Source organism: Brachycentrus maculatus, unplaced genomic scaffold (genome assembly GCF_059751285.1).
Source record: "Brachycentrus maculatus isolate JH-2025_06_01 unplaced genomic scaffold, ASM5975128v1 h1tg000299l, whole genome shotgun sequence".
Taxonomy (NCBI): Eukaryota; Metazoa; Arthropoda; class Insecta; order Trichoptera; family Brachycentridae; genus Brachycentrus; species Brachycentrus maculatus.
This window is the reverse complement of record NW_028281050.1, coordinates 475,076-496,490: the sequence shown is the minus strand read 5'-3', so window position 1 is coordinate 496,490 and position 21,415 is coordinate 475,076. Positions and strand designations below refer to the sequence as shown.

At 34.4% G+C, this 21,415-nt stretch overlaps 1 protein-coding gene across 1 annotated transcript in view; it reads left to right on the top strand.

Annotated features, from left to right (window-relative positions):
- LOC148304879 (meteorin-like protein) overlaps positions 1-21,415 on the top strand; it is a 105,228-nt gene that overhangs the window by 72,815 nt on the left and 10,998 nt on the right. Inside the window, exon 2 of the mRNA XM_088267572.1 lies at positions 13,978-14,609. Coding sequence (XP_088123698.1) covers positions 13,978-14,609 — 632 coding nt within the window. The remainder of the gene's footprint in view (positions 1-13,977; positions 14,610-21,415) is intronic.

Genomic DNA, 21,415 nt, shown 5'->3' with positions numbered 1-21,415 from the left:
TGCCACACGAGAACGAATTTCGTAAAGCGTTTCAAAGAATCGGCATGCTTTCAACTCTTTAAAAGTAATTCCCATCTACATCGGATATTAACATGGTTTGTTCCTAGCAAAAGTTAAGTTAAATCTTTCTTTATAATATGATGTTAATTTTTTTTATTTATAGATTTGGCGTTTAATTTGTATAAATCCACTTAAATTTATATATGAAACTAACTACCTTTTTTTAATTTAAAAAAAATTTATTTATATATTCAAATGTTAAAATCAACGCTTTTTTTAGAGTCTTCTAAATTGTATTTTCTTTTTACATTATTTTAGTAATAAAAAAACAATTTAATTTTTCTTTTTGATATTTAACGTGTAATTATGAGGTTAAGTTTACATTCGATGCTTCTTTCGTTGTTCGAAGTCCGCTGTAATTTGTTTCGTGTTAGAATCTCGTAAAAGAACAGATGACGTTAGGATACAGGATACGTAATCCACTAAGCCACACTCCACGATCTCATGTAGCAATGTAATATGACGCATATTAAGTACTTGTGTTTTTTTTTTCAAATGTTTTTGTTGGTCCTCGCACGTAGGCATGCACGTGCCGTGGCAGGATGACGAGATAATATCACCATCAAATTGGAGAATACTAAAATTCTCTATACTTTATTGATACTACCACATTATGAAGATTGAAAACTATAAAAGTTTATGGAATACAGCGGAAATTTGAAACACCTAAAACACGCCAGCTCCCATATATTAATATGCACTATGCTGAGAAGGTTGGGGCTTGTGCGCCCGTATACCTCGCCGCCGTCATGGAGTACCTGGCTGCCAAGATGTTGGAGATGCCCGGCAATTACGCCAGAGACAACAAGAAGACCAGCATCACCCCCGCCATCTGCACTTGACTATCCACAATGACGGGAGCTCAACAAGCTACTCTCCAGCGTGACAAGGAAGGGTCCTGCCCAACATCTTGACCATGCTCTATGCCAAGAAGACAATGAAGAAGGCGCAATAATACGACGGTTCCACTTTCCCCCCTTCAGACTCAGCGAATTGACAACGTTTTTCTTTAAGATATTTTTTATCTATCACAATTTTTATATTATAATCCTCATCTGTATAAGGTAGTATTTTACGAAAATGGCATTGTGTTAATTATCCAAAATTATTATTCTTATTATTAGAAACATTCTTACAGGTCACTGATAGATACTGTAGATCGTGTCACGAAGGCTTCGCTCAAAATGTTGTATTTTTTTGGCTATCCAAGCAGCATAACTTAGAATGATGATGGCTTATTTTATTATGAATATTTCATTTCATCATTCAACGGTTAATTATTGTAACTTAAGGTGGTCGATAAAGCTGTGGTCAGTCAGTCATTCACAGTGGTATATTGTGTTTCATCTGGTGTAACTTGAACCAAGACTCAAGAGCTGCTGAAGTGAATATAAATTATAGTATAATGTGGAGACTGTTCAAGAGGGTTACCAGTTACCACATAGGTACCATTATTAATATTTATTATTATTCTCGCAGACCGTATTGATGTGTATTTTCTGTGAGTTAGACTGTATTTTAGATATTTTATATTGTTTCTAAAATTAAACATGAATTGCTCGAATTATCTAAAATGCTTGGTACTACTGCAAGTTATAATAATATTGAATTTAAACAGGACATCAATTTGAGCGCCTTTTTTGTAAATGTGATACGAATCCATTTTGAATGTAGTCTTCACATATTCATTCAACCTTGATACATTTTTTGCCACAGTATTGTAATAACCCAGTACGCCTACTTTTCGCATAATGAATATAAAATGTTATAATTTATTAGATTTATGATTGTGCAAGATCTGAATTGGTAAAATGTTAGGTTCCGGCTCGACTCGTGACGAATGATGATATTGATTTATATGAAACGTACTACACCAGATGAGAAACAATATAATGTCTTCATTTAACCTTCACTTCAGGATCTCCTATAGCCGAATTATTATCCAAATATTTTAGACTGTAACCGCTTGTTTGCTTTGCATAATACACAAAACAACAGAATCGCTTCACATCGATAGAAAGCAATTTATCTCCGCTTTTACGAGACGAAACGTCGTATAATGTACGTACACCGGCTGTAAATATAAATATTATTTATTTCAGGCTCGCCCATATCTGTAACCCGAAGCCCGCGCAATTTGGTTTTGTTTTCTAGTTTTGGCGCCCGGCGGCGATCACGAATGGCCATTATTGCCAGCTCTGGCCGGCCGATTATTCAGTGGGGCAGTTTTATGTTATGCCTTGCGCTTTGCTCCGACGAAAAGAAAACCTAATCTTGTCAACGTCACACACAGTAAATGGGCCGGCTTAACTGTTTTGATCTTTTTTGCATTCTAACGAGCTTTTTTATAGCGTCTGTTGGACCATTTGCATTATGGCCTACGTATAGATTTCTGGCTTTGAACCATCTGAAAATTTGCAGTGACGAAAGATATTCTAGTCGAGTAATTTTTGACTGGCGACTGACTGAATCTAGAGCGTATGATGACAGGTTCTGTACTGGATGTGTGAAATCTGTTTTATAAGTGCACATTTTGTGATGACCGCATTCATCATTTTTTGTTGTTTATTTCCATTAACAAATTACATTGACGTAAATGAACATAAAAATTATTATATCTTTACTTGAAACAACATAGCTCGGATTCCCTTTGTATTTATCTTATCGAGAAGGATTGCACTAGAAACTGTAAGTAACGTGAAGGTGCTATCAACTCTCAAGTGTTGGAAAAAATATGATGCTGTTTGGGAACTGAAAAGATAACTGATTTTTCACTCAACCAGTTAACTGTTATATCCCTTTTAAGTTCACAATACTCTCTATTGATATCTCAAAATAGACGAAGTGGTTATTCACAATAGTGTTATTTATTTAAAAATTCTTCGATTTGGACGTACGAGTAAGTAGTGACGATTTCTTTCGCAGTTATCTGAAAGCCATTCCACACCATCGCGTCTGTTGACAAAGTACAATATAAAATGTATTGAAAAAAGATCCTTCGGGCGACCTCAGTTTAATTTTTGCCGGTCCATACATCATGAATGTCAAGTGATTTGTGTGGTCTGACCGCTGACTAGATTGTTCGAATTTGGAGACTTCTTTTCTTTCGACGCGAAATGTTTTCATCATCCATTTTTACATTCATACATCGTTTGACTTGAAGACGTCTCTACTTTTGAAAAAAATACGATGTCAACAAAGATTTAGATAAGAAAGACATTTTACTTTCTTATCGACTTGGTTGTTTTCATTATTATGTTATGCATAACATGAGACAACTGTCTTTGTTTTCATCGCGATAGTATTTAAATTTGTGTATTGTTTTAATCAAACCGTTAATGTAAATGAGATAAGAGACGTGTAAAAATACGCATTGTTTGTTACGAAGGCTGTTGTAGAATTATTGTGATCTTTCCCGGTACTCCATTGGATTTATATTTAATTGCTTTCAACGTTCTGTCGTTGCCAGCCTAAATAAATACAAGTTATCGACACCAAGTTTCTAGCAGTGTCCATGTTTTGCCTCTTCGGGCTAACATTTAGCGGCCTTTATTGGTTGGTTCTTTGGCCCTATTAGTTGGCTACTTTAAAATGTAGTTTTTTGGCTACACCACATTATTCGTCCCTGCGCAGCGACCTAGTATGTATAGTGGTTTAATGTAATTGAAAATAATGATAGGTATGATATTATGTATTACAATGCATCCAGTATCAAAAACCGCAACATTCATTCATATAAGGAGTCAACTTGTAGGAGTTAGTGATGTTCCGACATCTCAACGACCTAAAAAATATCCCGATGCTCCAAGAAATATAGATCCAGAAAGTGTTTGGGAATTTGAAAACAGAGAAACAATAACTTTCCTCCTCTCCCCACGTTATCTTCGTCGACGAGAACTTTACGAAAGTCCTGAAAATTTCTGAAAACAAATAATAAATTATTTTACAAATGTCTCTCCCGTCATTTGGGTCCCGAAAACTTTATTTATGGTATATTGCGCCCTTGAGGTAGTATTTTACGAAAATGGCGCTATACAAATTATCCACATTATTATTATTATTATTATATTTGCGTTTAAAGTATATACCGACTAATGTATTGTTTTTTTATGTCTTAATTCTTGGGACTTAGACATAGTCCTTACAATTACAAAAACAATGGCCCGCACGTGTGGAATAAATGAAGTTCAAAAGGTTGGAGCCTCAATAGATTTATCTCGTCCTTCTGTTCTCTCATTATGTTCTGTCGCCAGATCTTATTTCTATCGCCAATAAAACATTCCCGAATGTCAGTTGGCAGAAGCTGAAAGGCAGCATTTTTTTTTCATGGCGTCTATAGAAATAATATGGAGACCGTCGCCATTGCTGCTATCCTGGCAGCTCTTCTTACAAGTGGACCCTTATTTTTTCATGCTGGTGTTACACCACACACGTGATATTCGCAATAGCTCAAATTACCCACTAATGACAGCCGCAAGCTTTAAAATTTACGATCCTATTTTATCTATTAACAGAAATGTTTTTGTCAAACGAACATTTTTCCTTGGATTTTTTTTTGAATGGCACTTTTTCTCGCATTGATTTATAGATTTTTATGCTTGTATTGTTTTATTCATAATTGACTTCCGTTTCCATTAAATTTTAGAATCAAGCCTGTCAAAGCAATATTATATCTTTAATTTTATATTTTAAAATAAAGAAATATATTCTCTTTAAAATAAAAGCATTTCGAGGAAAATACATGGCGATCGCATGGTTTACAATGTTCAGGTTCTTTACGTCCTATGTGCTCATACCATCTCAATTGCCTTTCTTCTACCTCGTTATTGATGTCAGTAACACCCAGGCTTCCACGAATGAGTGAACTGTTTATTGTTTTTTTAATACATTACAATTTGGTTTGCAGGAATTGTAATGACGTTTTCATTTCACAAATAATAATCGCAACGAGTTACATAGTTGCCGATTTCATTACTGAAATTACACCTTTGCTTTGGCACACAGCATCTCTGATAACTCGCACTTGTGTCAGACGTAGCAATCATTCGTTAATCTACATGTTCACAAGTAAGAAATGAGATAATCGCAAGTCTTGCGCCGATGTTGCAAGCCGTCACAGCATATTTGGATACGCATGATGTGCACTAGTCGTAATCCGACACCCTTATAGGGGTCTGTATTACGGGTCTGCTGACAGCCAGCGACGCGCGCCCTCGCCCTGCTAATGTATCGGAACAGACTTTACAGCATTTAAAAAATATTCTTAATTCTTGAGCATCTTCATCCATTCATAATATTTTTTTTGTTTTAAGAAAAGTGAAAATATTGGTCAGGTCAGGAATCGGAATAATCGGCGTATATGTATGAGAAGATGTATGAATGTGGGAGAGGCGAAGATTGTGTGCAAAGGTAGATTGGTGTGGCGTTCTATTTTCTCTGCCTATCTCTGTGGAAAGCGTTGTCATGGTTGGTTTTATGCTTGTTTCATTTTTATACCTTGATTTTTTAGTTTTTTTTACTACCTTGACAATTATTAATGAAATCATTTTCAACGTCTTCTCAATAATAAAACTAATATTTGCCAATTTACAATCCGCTATTTTCACAAAATATCATTTCAAGGGCGCTTTATTTTTTTCTTATTATCTTATGCTATGTACTAAATACAAAATCAACATAATGTATACACTTCGCATATCTAAATGTTCCTTGTAAGTAATAAATTACACTCCACAGAAAAATAAATAAAAGTAAGGAATATTGTTTGAAGGAAGAAAGCTTTGAATTTTGAATTCAATTATTAGTGTAGACGATGATAACGGAAAAATATTTAATTTCAATCATTTTATTCCCTGTGAATAAACGGGATACTTTTAAAAGTTGTCAGTTAAGTTACCGGTCTGTTTTCTTCATTGCTTATTGCTATTGTTTTTGCAATGTATTATTTGGTACTATGGTAAAGTAAGGACCTGTTCTCGTTTGAAAACTACGGCTACATAATATTCCACATCGTTGAAGTTTTTTATCTCCAAAAATGTGCGGCGGAAGTTTCTAACACTAATGAGCCGCAAAAGATGGATCGTTAAAAATATCCTAGAATTAAAATTCTTACACATAATTTGGTATTTTTCTGTTGTTTGTACCTTGTTGCATCACTCAGTAAATGGGTTGAACACGACACGCGATCCACATAATATCATTATACCAGCGATGCGTTCCGCGATACAAATTAATTGACGGGTCACTCGACAAAGCCCGAAATTAGTCTACCTATTCCATTCCCTCTCGTGTGTTAGCGTATATTACGTCTCAGTTGTCTCCACCGAAAATTGAGCAGCATCGCCTGTCGTCTTCAATTGGGAACACGTGTTCAATTATGCATCTTGTTCAGAATGGCTCTTTCATCAATAGAATAAATTTGAGATAAAATAATTTAATCAAATATTGAAATTTGAAAGTAATTTAGATAGTACAGTTTGCTCACTTTTTTGTTGATGGAATTTCGTTTTTACGATGAATGCTAATTTGTACGATAGCGCGAGATTCATTTAAATATTTACAAGGGGCTTGAACAGAGTAAGACTACTTGCAGTGGATTTTATGTTATTTTTCATTTTATCGATTTGTATTTTCTAATTTATCTATATTTCTTTCCCAATTATCTACAAATATACAAGTACAATATACAAATATACAAGTACAAGTATACAATATATATTTTTTAAAGGAATAACTCGCAAAGCGTCTATTTTAGATGATTGTCTGCAGGAAGGATAGGGAAGGTAAATGTGAAAAATACATCACAAACACTCACACCAATTGAAAATAAATCTTGAATTCATTTTGCAATTGGCGGGAATTGAACTCGCGACGCCAGTTTCGTAGTCGAGCGTCTACCCAACTACGCCACAGTGCCTCCCTAATCTTTTATATATCTTTTATAATAAATCTTTTATAAATATTATATAAATCTTTTATATGATTTATTTTATTAACTATGTACATACCTTTTACATCTGCCTTGCCTCTAATACTGCTAAGTATGGGTAATCTTTAAATTAATCACGTTTAGTCACTAGTCAGTATCATAATTTATTTAAGATCATTAGGATCGTACAGTTTCTAAATATGTATCATTAATATTATATTCATTAAGTTTACGTAACGTACTTTTACATATAACCATTTCGCATAGCATTGAAAGTAAGAATGAGAACGATTCCGTAATGTCGTACTCGTATCCATCTATACTCCGCACTCTCTACATAAATTGTGTTTTAATGGGGCATTTCCTTCGGTAATTCTTCGTTTTGCCTGCATCAATTTAATTCATTTCTGCTTGACGAGCGTGCTTGTGTACTATATTATATTACTCGCTGATACTTATGGCGAAAACTGTCAGATATTGCTTTAATTGATGCCTTTATTGACGTGTAACATTTCAACTGGAACATACATACATTCTGATTTCGTATGGACTTTCGAAAACTGCAGATATATATCGGTAGTGTAAAGGCAAAGGGGTATATCTGTGACCAAATTTTACAGGAGAGCAAAAACAAACTTATGGAATTGAATAACTCATTTGTTTTATGTATTTTTATATGTACACATCTTAATAAAACTTGATTATTGTATTGCAACTACAGCCATATCCTTTTCCCAGATTATGGAATACACTATTTTAGACACATTTTGTGGAACAAACTTAGAAAATGAATGTGTGTGTGTGTGTGTGTATGTAAAAGCTTTACGCAGCCTGTTTACTGAGAGGTAATTCATGACTAGAAAACAAAAATTAATTTGATGCAAATATTTTGATGTCCCGGAGAGCGTTAAAAATTAAAATTTAACATTGTTAAGTTGTGAATATCGCTCTTGTTACATTTTTCTTCTATCCGCCTAATAGTTGTACCTAATTCCTAGTACTATCCTTTGGTGGTTAGTAGATTCATTTATCTACCATGCAAGAGATCTCTATTAGTTAAACAGCTCCTAACTTTAAAAATATTAAATCCTCGTAATTATCGCTATCTGACCGACCAATAAAATGAAGAATCAACAAAATAATTAATATCTATGCTTATTATTGAAGTTTTTTTAAATTATTTGTCAGTGGCGAACAAAATGTGTTTTTTTTGTTGTATGTAGTAAAACACAACGGAGGTGGAAACACGTTTCATAGCAATCAGTTCAATTGTTATTACGGAATTTTAAGTATAAAAATGCTCCTGTTAGATGTAAGGATTTATTGTCCTCGAGGGTGGACATTGAATCAACGAAGACTTGTAAATATCTTAGACGCGTAGTGTCTGAAGTGAGGTTTCCTCAAGTAGGTACTTCCTTGATAGTGAACAATTGTGATTGCGGTAAGTGTCAAAAAGCGGACAAGATAAATCATCGCTGTCTCCATTGCCCACCTTATCGTTCAACTTGCTCCGTGTGTACTGTGTACTGTCGTACCGTATTCTTTGTGCTTAGGAACCGAATGGGGTATCTGCATTCCAAGCGAGCCTGAGAAATGAGCAAATTAATTTGTGCAATGTGTATATTGTTGACAATCTAATGGCTCATAGAGTACCGGGTCAAAGTGACCCCCCGCTCCTTCATCTGGTTTTAAAAAACGAATTTATTTGGATGGTTTAAAAGGGTTGTAGATTAAAATCTACGAAGGGGTTTTAACCGAGTAATACATAAGCTATGTATGACTCGATTAAAATAAACATTTTTTACACCTTAATACATGTTTTGACGTTATTTTTAAGTATTTTGCCTAGATCACAAGCGTTCATCTCAGAATGATTAAAGAAAACACTTGTTTTATACCACTTGAGTTTTATTAAAGACTACATGTTTCAGAAGTTAAACTTCCATCATTCAGGTCTATATAATAACTCAATAATAATTATAAAATAATTCATCTCAGAATGCGCTCGGCCTCGCTCAGAGCTGGACGTGTCTCCACGCTCAATTGTTTTAGTATGTTTATTAGATTTTTTTGTTTTTTAGAATTTATATTGAAAAAATATTTTCATATATTTTAAAATCTTTACCTTTTCATAACTCTTTTCTTTTCAAAACTATAGTATTTATTTCGAAGAAAATATCAATTTTCAACACAAAAACGGTGTTTTAAGAAGAAAATAACAATTTCGTCAAATGAGAGAAAAATAATTTGCAATTTAACGAATACTGGGCCTTAAGTATCAAAAATAACATTGGCCATTTGGTCGCCACGGCTGCCGTTCGTACCATCATTCACTTATATTTCCGATGTGTCTCCAATTACATTTCATGGACATACCAACATTACAGTACAATATCAATCTCATGCAAAACCAAAACCATAAAATTACCTAATAACGTCAGTTACCCCGTCTTCGCTTAGTAAGGCAGAATGAGTCTGAGCACTTGCTTTTTATTTCACCCAGACTCGTGTCCGCGTTATACTAGGATACATAACTCATTCGTGTCGCTCGTGCTTATTGAAAGTTGCCACACTCAAATTACAAATGTATAGGTACCTACCTACTAGTCTAGCTAGAATTATATCCAGTGACTGCATAAAGCGTTAGTTTATTAATAGTAACAGTTGATATTTACTAGAATGATCGTGTAGGTAAACACCTATATATATTTTTTACACCTTTTACAACCAGGATATGGCAACTAATCAACGCTATTATTAAAGTTATACAATCAATTTAAATACAGACCAGTGCGCCGTTTCATAAAATTACATGTATTATTGCAATATTTTTTCGATCGAACTATTAAAAGTGAATCAACGCGGTAACCAGATCGATTTTTTTTCTGAATAATAAACAGTTAAAATTTAGAAACATACTTGTTTTTTGTAATGGCCTTGCCATTTCTCATTCCCACTTTTATTGTCCTTTTTAGAAAGTCGAGGGACTCGTCACGTGTTGTCCGGCTTTAGATGCGTTCCCATGGCCATCATAAATCGGTACAGCATTTTATGATTCCCTATCCTAAAGGAAGAGGGCTTTTTAACATAGTCTAATTTGGTATTTCGTGAGAGTCGGGTGTAACATAACTTAACAGAGCTGTTTGGAAGCACATGAGTATTGACTGTCGTATTGTTGTTTTTAAATAAACATTTATATAAATAGTCAATACCGTGTTTTAATTAATACTCGCTTCAGTCCAACCTGCCTCCTGACAAAAAGGGGACTAAAGTGTCCTGTTTAATGTGGACGTCATCGAGTGCACGCGTACGCAGATCACAAAGTGTCTTCGCGCACGTAGCGCACGCGACGCGACCGTCCATACCATTACATTTTTTTAAATGTACTCTTACATACATGAACTTAACCACTATATTTCCTACTATTAAAAACACTTTAACTTTTAATCGGTAGTTTTTGTGGTATACACACTGTTTTTTTCCAAATATTTTTAAATATAGTTATTTATCAAATATCTTTGTGAACCCCTTGCATTATTTTTAATAAAAAATCTTGGCTATGCTCCAGCCCAAGAAAACCGAAAAGAAGGCTCAATAATACGTCGACTCCACTTTTCCCTATCAAACTCAGCCGATTGACCACGTTTCTCTTTAATATATATTTTTTTAAATTATCTATTATTATCATTTTTATATCATAATAATCCTCATCTATTTAAGCGCCTGTGAGGTAGTATTTTACGAAAATGGCGCTATATGAATTATTCAAAATTATTTTTATTATTATAACAAATTTAAAATAAAAATCCGTTAAAAAAGTCTATGATTTAATATTAAAAAATAAACATTTTGTTCTCTGATATATATCTAGAAAAGCTATTGAAACTTCAAACATTCCTGATTTCATGTCGTCATCATCATTATTTTATTTACAATAATTTTATTTACAATAAACAATGTATTCATTAATAATAATAATAATAAAACCCTTATCCGCACCCCAATGGTGCATAGGGCACTGCTTCATATGAAGACAGTGTTATCTTGATCGTTTACACACGAAGGAAAGGTGATCAGCCCTCCGCTTCAGGTACCAGTCCAGGGTAATATTTAATAAATATTACAGTGAAAAAATCACGTATATTTATTTGACCCCCCTGGGAATCGAACCCGGGACCTCCAGAACGGTAGCCGAGCGTGCTGACCATTACACTACAGAGGCGGATAAAATTAATTACTACACATTAAATGGTTATTATCACTACATATTAAATGAGAGAAATATTGTGAATAGCAGTTCTTGGAAACTTATTTCATCGTCAACGCTTGAACCTCACCTTCGGTAACTAAACAACCTTAACTATTCCTTAATATTCATAGGAGCGCTCTGTCATATATCATAACAATAATGAAAAGTAAACATATGTGACGATTGTTGAGTTAGTGTTGAAGGATGTGTTTCCACAAGACTAGACAATAGTCTGTTGTAGTCGATTCTGAATAATTCGTCTCGCTCGTACTTGGCTACAATGAGTCCGTCTATTTCAAAAGTCGATAACTCCGTAGAATCATACAATAATTGAGTTATTGATGGCTTATAACTATACGCAATTGAGTTTTTTTAATTGAATTTTAATTTTTTCACTTTGTATTTTATATTGAAAAAAGTATTTATAAAATTTTTAACTCCTCACCTTTTAATAACTCTTTTTTTTTCTTTTCAAAACCATATTTTTATTTCGAAGATTTTTAAAAAAAAAAACAATAATGGTGTTTTAAGAAAAAAAAAAGCAATTACAACAAATGTTACTTGGGTTTCAAGAAAATTAACTTGCGATTTATCGAATACTGAGTCTTAAGAAGTGTTGAGAAATGTGTATATACCAAATTAGTCACAGTAAACCCATCTTAATATCAATTTTGATAATTCCAGAGTTTATAACTCTATTTTTTTTTTATAATCACACACATATGTATCTGAAAGCATGTTTGCTACACATTGAATTACTAGGTAGGTACTTGCAATAAACTTGAAAATACTCTATTTACTTGAAAATTACCAAAGAGGAGTTGGCGATTTTTGAAACAGACGGATTCAATGTTCCCGATAATAACCGACACAACGCTATAACGGGGCGTTTAAACAATTGTACAAATATTTACATCTCGTCCATAGAAACTAATAACGTTAGTAAATTAGATTTGTCAGCGTTGTTTGTACATTACTCTTTAGTGGAATACGTAATACATACTCCCATGTTTGATAAATTTACATCTTGCGGTTCATGGAACATTATACATTAACAATAAAATTTACATAAAAACACATTTCAAAAATGGTGGTAGGATTTATTTGCTCGGAATTTTTTGTGGTCTCCGCACCTTGTGCTAAGGCATACATTTTTAAAAATGTAGTTATATGTAAAGTAAACAAATATTTATATAGTAGTTAAAAAAAACTATTGAAGTTGCGAGTTATTATCTATCTTTTTTTATGATGTAAATATAAAGCTTATATTCAGCAAAATAATTATTTTTATACATCCAACTAGCTTTGTGTGAGGATCAGGTAGGATGATCGGCTGGGTCCTATTCATGAGAAAACCATGATAAGAAAATCAGAGAAAACACATCAGTTCATTAGGTCAATATTTTTTTACGGGTTTTTCTAATTTTAACGCGTATAAACATACCTATAAACCTTTCAGGATAAAGTCCTATGACTCGTTACATCCCATGTTTCCTGTAATTATGTTTTTTTAAGTCCTTCTATTGGATCAAGCGGAAATTTTTTAAAAGTTACGAAAACTATTTTACAATTCCATCATTTTTATAAAAACCTCGTTTCTTTTTTAATGTTGCCAGTGTCTACCAGATTGTCTTAATACTTTGACCATTTTAAATTTCATAATTTATCACTAAAAGCTCTATGATTATGTTCAACACTTCGCAGACAAATATTACTCATACACGATTCTATATCGTGATTTCAGCTACCAGGTTCTATTATTGGCGGTGATACACGCACGATAATATTGTGTGTACGTGAGTGTACTTCAATGCGTGTTATTTAATATCTCATATTTAATGGGCAGGCAACAATACGCGTGCCAATCAGCCGTGGAGAGTGCCAAATGGCGGCTATGACAATGTCCCGAGAGAAGCTGTTTAGCGGAGCTAGCAGCGTATACATAAATTCCAATAAAACTTGCTAATGGACCGCGACAGCTCGGTGTTAGCTATTTATGAATTAGTATTGCCATTGCCTTCGCAGCATCAGGCGCTGTACTATAGATACGGCTCCCGATGGAGCGGCGATATTTCTGCAGCACTACTTTTTATCATACCAATCTAGAATGTTCTCAAACGGTGTTTTTACGTCATAGAATGCATAATACGACGGAGTTTCCTTTTATTTTTTATTGATTATTATTCATCGATCAAAGCAGAAAGGGCGTCCCAACGTAGATAAGAACGTTAATAAGCTATTCAAGGTGGTATGGACATGTGGAGCGAATGGATAGCGAGAGAATGAATAAGAAAGTGTATGTGGTGAATGTGAGCAGTAGAACAGATCGAGGAGGGCCCAACAAGACTTGACACGGTCAGATAAATCGAAATTTAAAATCTGGTGGTGTCAAAAGTCGGAGGGCTTAAATGACTAGATGTATGGATGTGAAGGAAGCGAGGAGTGTATGTCAGGACAGAAGAGTGTAGCGTTTCATCGTCTCTGCCTACCCCTGCGGGGAAACTGCGTGATAGTAGCAGTAGTAGTAGTAGTCGTAATAAGAACGATACATTAATATAATTTTGTACTGAATAATCAAAATCAAAATATTTCTAGAATTCCCAGAACATTTCTTAAACGTGAGCATTTTGTATCTCTAATGTATTTTTATTCCTTAAGTTTGAGATTGAATATGTTATTCGGCTTGCATATTCATGTTTATCTAAGCACGAGTTAACTTTGTGTTGTTGTTTTGTTTCAGCGGTCTCACGAGTGGGACATCCCGAGAAGTGACGCCCGTGTACCTGCGCTGCAAGGCCGGCAGGATCACGTGGCTCTATCCCCGCGGAGCGCTGCGGGTCATCCTGCGCCTGCAGAACTCCAACAAGGACTTCCGGGTCTGCGTCAGGATCCTCTCGTCCAGCGAGGAGGACGACCAAGAACCGGACCTCTACAGCGAAGACCGCGTCCTGGATTTCAGAGAGATGAAGCTTAAAGCCCAAGACGGCTTCAAGAAGGAATGGAGAGTCAACGAAGATTACTTCGAAGACGATTTTCCATTTGTGGTAGAAAAGAAAGAAAAGCCGGCTAAAAATAAGACTAAAGAGGAAGATTTCCCAGCTCGTTTGTTCTTGGAGGGCAGTCGCGGATTACTGCCTTTGTTTTCACCGGATGACGGACGAAGTTCTCGCGTACGGTGCTTCAAATCTAAAGGGGGCCAGGCTGCCGTGTATGTGGAGGCTACGCCCTCGGCGGGCGACGCTCCGAGGAGGCCGGCGAGACTGCTGTACGACCTGCAGGCGCTGCCGGCGCACTCGTACGACCCGGCGGCCGAGGAGTGCCGGCCCTGCACCGACCAAGAAATGGCCAACGCTTTCTGTAATAGTGACCTGGGTAAGTGAAACACCATTTTTTTTTAAAAAAAATTAAGAGTAATACTTATATGTGTTTTTTTTTTATTATTTACACAAATATTTCAATTTCATACTATTTCCGTGAGCCTAAGCGGCTCATTATTAGAAATAGGTATCAAATTGTGGTAGAGTGAGTTCGAAACGAGAAACTCTGACTTGAGAGTCCGCGACACTAACCACGGGACCACCACCCGACACCAAAACCCGACATAAATAAAAATCATTTAAGATTACAATGCATAAAAAAATCTAGTTATTTCGAGTTTGTCCAAATACTTGTGAACAAGTGTTTGGACGCACTCATAATGTTAAAACACTCTCTTATATTGTGTGTACGTGAGTGTACTTCAATGCTGTTATTTAATATCTCATATTTAATGGGCTGGCAACAATACGCGTGCCAATCATTATTATGCCAATCGTTAATCCATTGTTCAATTTGTGTAATACCACTTTTATTATTATTTATAAAAGTGGTATTACACAAAGTGAACGATGGATGATAAGGAGACCATACCTACCACAAAGTTATTAATGCTTTTAATATACAAAAAAAAATGTTGTAAATAAATTAACTGGTCAAATTATAAGCTGAAAATCTTGTTTCTCAAGCATGTGAATATAATCCAGGATTCGGACCTCACATACAAGTGGAAAGAGTCTTTGCTTAATAAAAGCTTTCCTCATCCAACCATTGATGGCTATTGTGAACTCGCGCGTACTGTGTTACAAGTTTGATCAATATATCTAGAAGTTTCAAGAATTTAAGTAGTGTGGTTGTCAATCATGAGTAGAATTGGTTAATGTTACACGTGTGTAAAGTAATCACTTAACCAAGCTTATGACGGTCGTAATCCCTGTACATGCTCAGACCTCCATATTCTTCTTCACCTTTGTTGAGATGTCAAAAAAATGTTAAATCTAGGTATGTTTATGTTTACGTGTGCTTCTACTACGCTCTATAAAATCATTTACGTAATTGAATCACAAGACAAGAGCTTTATTACTTTATTTGGACTGCAAACCATTGTATTAAGCAATTCAAGTCACGGAAGCCGAGTAAAAGTTATCCGTTATCGCCTCTCGCGGCGCGATCCCATGATTTTCATATTCCAATAAAGAAAGTTTCAAGTCGCACATCGTTAAATCTCTGCCACATGAAAGTAGCAATCTCGAATCCCGCCATTTTCTGAGAACCACCGAATGCGCAATAATAATTACATACATGTATGTCCTCCAATAAAGGTTCGCGCGGTCGGCTCGCCGATCATAACATCGTCGTTAATACACTTAATTGGGTTCGATATCGTTAACTGCATTTGATATGATCGACTGCAGATAGTGACGCACGAATCTCGATTCTCGATGCACCAGTTTATGAACGTAGGTGGGAGAAATACTGATAGCAGTGTTTCAAATATTACTTGTCTGTAATAGAATGAGGTAAATCTTGTGTGTGTCTCAATTCGATAAGAAATATCTATCGTTCTTTTTTTTATGTGACGATGGAAGTCTGATGGAAGAAGATGGAAGTTTGAGCATCCCAGAAAAACATACAATAAAAAAGAATAAAACATATTCTTAGCATAGCTATTTATAATCAATTATCTGCTTTGATGAAAACTGGAAGAGAGCATTAAAACTCTACTGCGTCATATATTATATTTGACAGATAAAACAAAATGCATTTTTCTTCTTGATAGGCGGAATATTTCCAATGTTTTATCGTTATACGAATATCATCCATGTTAACTCCCTCATATGTTCGTCTGTTATGCAAAACTTACAAATCGCTCATTCCTTTCAAGAACGTCATAAATCAAAAATCGTCAATTTTCAGTTGTGCGTGTTTTCGGAATGTTCAGAAAATGTACTATATCCCAGCAAAAGAGGCATATTTTTAACTTAATATTTACCCGCTACAGGTCAGAAAGTGTTGTTTTTGCATTTTGAAGAAAAGGTATTGTTTAATGATTTTTTTTAAATATACTAAATATTTTTCAAATGGGGAAAAAACCTTCAAGTTAAACCTAAAAAGATCTGTTGCACAGTAAAAAGTTCAATAAGTGGCTTGATATTTATTTTTAATACATTGTATTATATTTTTAAACTTTAAAACCGTTCTCCTGAAAAATCAAGTTTTTTGATTTATGACGTTCTTGAAAGGAGTGAGCGAAATGTAAATTTGCGTAATAATAACAATAATGATAATTTTGGATAGAGTCATTTTCGTAAAATACGAACGTAATGCCAAACAATTGAATTAAAATGGAGTCACTTTTATTTATGATCAGTATTCATCAAGACACTACACGGAGCAGTAAGGCCAAAATTTCTGATTTAATATCATATTTCAAAAATTAACATTATTTTGTTTATTTTGTATGCGCTGCGCGATACAAACATAATATAAATACTTATATCTTTCGTCATTATTTTTGTCCGGCAACACTTTATACTGCAGTAAACCATATAAATGTTTATCTTATGGAGCCATCAAATGTGTTGGAAAGAACGCCAGTCCACTAAGTATTCAATTATTATGGGGGTCACGTTCCGGACAGAATCCTTGTATAAATATTAAATTAGCTCCGTATTTGGCGGAATTCGTAGACAATAAAAATCTCGTAAAAAGGTCCAAAAGTGTACAAAAAAGGGTCGGGCTATAGGAAGACCGTTTAGTGTAGTGTTTGGTCGTAACAACGATGTGGGATTTTAGTGAATTTGTGCATGTATCCAAATCAATAAAATGGTAATTACGTGAAAAATATTACAACGAGCTTCGCATTATTTAGTTTAACTTATTCGACCTGAAGTTTCACGTATTCCGGCGAGTTTAAATAAAATAAAAACTTTAAAATATTTATTAATGAAATCAAGTTCAATGAGTCTTAATACAATTTTCTGATAACAGTTAAAGTTTTTCTTTCACATAGATTACCATCAGACACAAGTGATAGAATTGAAAGATCTAATTAAATAATGACTTCTTTAAAAGCCGTGTCCGCCTCCGTAGTGTCATGGTCAGCACGCTCAGCTACCGTTCTGGAGGTCCCGGGTTCGATTCCCAAGGGGGGTAAAATAAATATGAGTGATTTTTTCACTGTAATATTTATTCAATATTACCATGGACTGGTAACTGAAGCGGAGGGCTGATCACCTTTCCTTCATGTGTAAACGATCAAGATAACACTGCGTTTATATGACACAGTGCCCTATGCACCATTGGGGTGCGGATAAGGGTTTTATTATTATTATTATTAAAAGAAGTCGATTGTTTATTCGGTTTTTGGATTATATAATTTAAAGCTAATTACGCCAATAGTCCGCTAATTTGGTTGCACCTTGGCTTCATGCAATCAACGATCAAAATAAAACTGAATCGATTCGATGCTGTGCCATATGTAACATTAGGTACGGATAAGAATTAGAAGAAAAAGAAGAAGAATATTTTACCGTTGATCGTATTGATCGCCTTCTTGTTATGTATATATTTATTACAATTGTACGCATAAGTGGGCCTACTGCTGTGAATCAATATCTTACAATCGACTAAAAACTGATTAGTAATAACTGTCAATGTTTAAAAAGACTTACAAAAGCTGTTTGAAATTTGTGGATATTATAAACGCTATCTGAGAGTTGATTGCGTACACCTTACGAATATCTGCATAATATTATTATCCTTTATCAATGTATCTAATTGAATAATAACATAAACTGCTTATTCTTTTCAAAATTAAATAATCAAAGATACCCTGACCACTCATATAGGAGACCGTCCATATAGGAATTTCACTATAACTTAGATAATGATGCAATTTATACTGCCTTAGATACAGGTCCCTCGGGCGGTTAGTTTTTGCTCGGGGTCCCAGGTTTGGTGCTCCACATGTGCCTTAATTAGCCTTAAGTATTTTATTACTCCGGCCGCAGAATATAAATGTGGCCAAATTGGCTTACCGGGTTTAGTGACATTAGCATTTTGGGAATCTCGCAATTTGTCGAATGTTCGTGTGTCCTTTTGTAAAACCAAGGGAAGACACGACGTTCTTCTGATAATCCTTTTATTAACTTTACAGAAGATTTCTAACCATTCCGGAATAACTCTAATAATTAAATTGTACCTGGGATATTTTATGTACTCACTCGTATCCTACACTTTTCATCAATATCAATCATATTTTCTTCTTCTTGACCTATTCGATATAAGTTAAACCTTTTCTGATGAAATATGGAATTATATAAAATTAATTGGTTCAATATATACAACGGCACTGTACTTGTTTTCGTAATTTGTTTTTGAAAATAAGACACGCTAATTTTGCATTTAAAGTCATATTACTATTTTACGATATAAACCGTTGACTAATATATTACGAAACCATACAGCACTTTATGTGCATTTTAGATTTTTAATTTTAGAGTCATTTAACATTTTAGAAACATTTAACATTCTCCAGGGAAACTTGTTCTTATTGAAAAAATTAATAAAATAAAAACGTACGCTGATGTATTTTAACTTCATCCTACATTAATCACATCCGTTTAGCTTGTTTTAAAACTTTATAACTTTATTATAAATAGTTGATACATTGTACCAAAAAATTGATTTGTTCAAACACTAATGAATAAAATTCTGTATTTGATTTTGTTCGCCTCCGTAGTGTAATGGTCAGCACGCTTGGCTACCGTTCTGGAGGTCCCGGGTTCGATTCCCAGGGGGGGTTAAATAAATATAAGTGATTTTTACACTGTAATATTTATTTACAACATTTTGAGTGTGTCCAAATACTAAAAAAGCTTCTTTACATCTCACCAATAGATGTCTCTAGTGAAGTTTTAGTGATTCATGAACAAGGTTTCTAAATTGGTTCATATATATAGAACTTCCAAGAATTTGAGTAGTGTGTTTGTCAATAATGGGTAGAATTGGTGAATGTTACACGTGTGTAAAGTGATCACTCAAACCAGCCTATGACGGTCGTAAGCCCCGTAAATGCCCAGACTTCCATATTCTTCTTCATCTTTGATGAGATGTCAAAAAATAATATGTAATATTTATTCAATATTACCCTCGACTGGTACCTGAAGCGGAGGGCTGATCACCTTTCCTTCATGTGTAAACGATTGAGATAACACTGCGTTTATATGAAGCAGTGCCCTATGCGCCATTGGGGTGCGGATAAGGGTTTTATTATTATTTGATTTTAGTCCTTAACGTTTATTTATTTCAACAAGGGTTATTCGTAACCGTTTCAGTAGGGTGAGAAGTGTTTTTGTAGCCTGAGATTTCCTTTTATCCCTTCACCATTACAGTGCGGCCTCCTCACAACACTTGCATTCGCCATTTTTTGCTTCCCTGTGTTTTGGTTCCTGTAATTTAGGGTTGTAGCGCGTTATTTATAGTCCAGGGTCCCTCACACAGCCTTCTCTACCTGCTGCAGTTACATATTACAAGACGTGTTCTGACATAATAATAGTGCGGGGAAACAATTTATATAATCTAGCGAATAGTGAATCATACTTTGCTAATATTTCCTTATAAACTGTTAGTGCTTAAAAATGATAAATATCATAGTATTAAACTAATTGACTTAAAATTTGACGATAAACTGGTGGGAATGAAAAATATAAAGTTATTTTAAAATATTATTGCAGTAAAACTTAAGAACTTGTGATATTTAGTTTAGTATTTCTCATTTTAGACACGTGATCAATCATTAAGTCGAGTAGAGAAAAAAATTACTTGTTTAGATATTTTGTTAAAGCGAGAATTTCGTTTTAAAGATTATTATGCCTTCATTCGCTTGGAAGAGAGAGATTTCGTCATTTTGAATTAGAAATATGTTAGAAGATGCTGTTTTTTGTTTTAATTGTCACGTGTGTAATGTGTATGCTTATTACATATTATGTACATTTGATATGTATCGCGTGTATTATTCACTTATTCACTTTTGAATATACTAATAGATATAATGTTAAATTGTACCAAAAAGTATTTGATTTACAATTTTAAATATTATGCATTCAACGACCCGTGTCCGTAAAGCACACACTACCTGTTCCACGTTCCACCCTCCGTTATCAAAAGTTACTTAGTTTTTTTCTTTTTTTTGAACCACGAGAGGGGTGCGCGCACCGGGAAGGATTTTTTTTCCAGTCTAACCCCTCCAATTATGCGTGTAGGGATTTATGTATCTACCGCAATAAAAATGACGCGCCCACCCTAATTCCGATACTTTAGTAATATGTATTGACGTTTGATTTACATCATAAACATATTTCCTACTACAGATTGACGTCTTAACATGTATTTACGAACGCGTCGTTAAAAATCCCATCAATAATCGATTGATACCCTTCATTTTTCATCGATTTTTAATGCAAATATTCCAAATTGTTCGTATCTAACTGTTGTACCGATTTCTCATTTTTTTATCGACACCGCGTTCCTGAGATTTTTTTCCGTATTAAACTAATTCAATAATGGCTTCTTGCGTTTTTTGTACCTACGTTAAAATCGCGTCCATTTTATTTAATAAAAAATAACACGGCATTATTCGTGATACCACTACGCGGATACCGGTTTTGTACGCGTTTAAGTAAATAACAATTCGAGATGTTTATTAATTTAGTATAATGATCGCGAGAATTAGATAGCATTTCTTACAACAGTATTTTGGTATGAAGTTAACGTCATTTTGATGCGAGCCTATTCTCTAATGGCTAGTATTCAGAAGGCAATACGATAAATTAACGTATACTTTTGGTACTACAAATCCG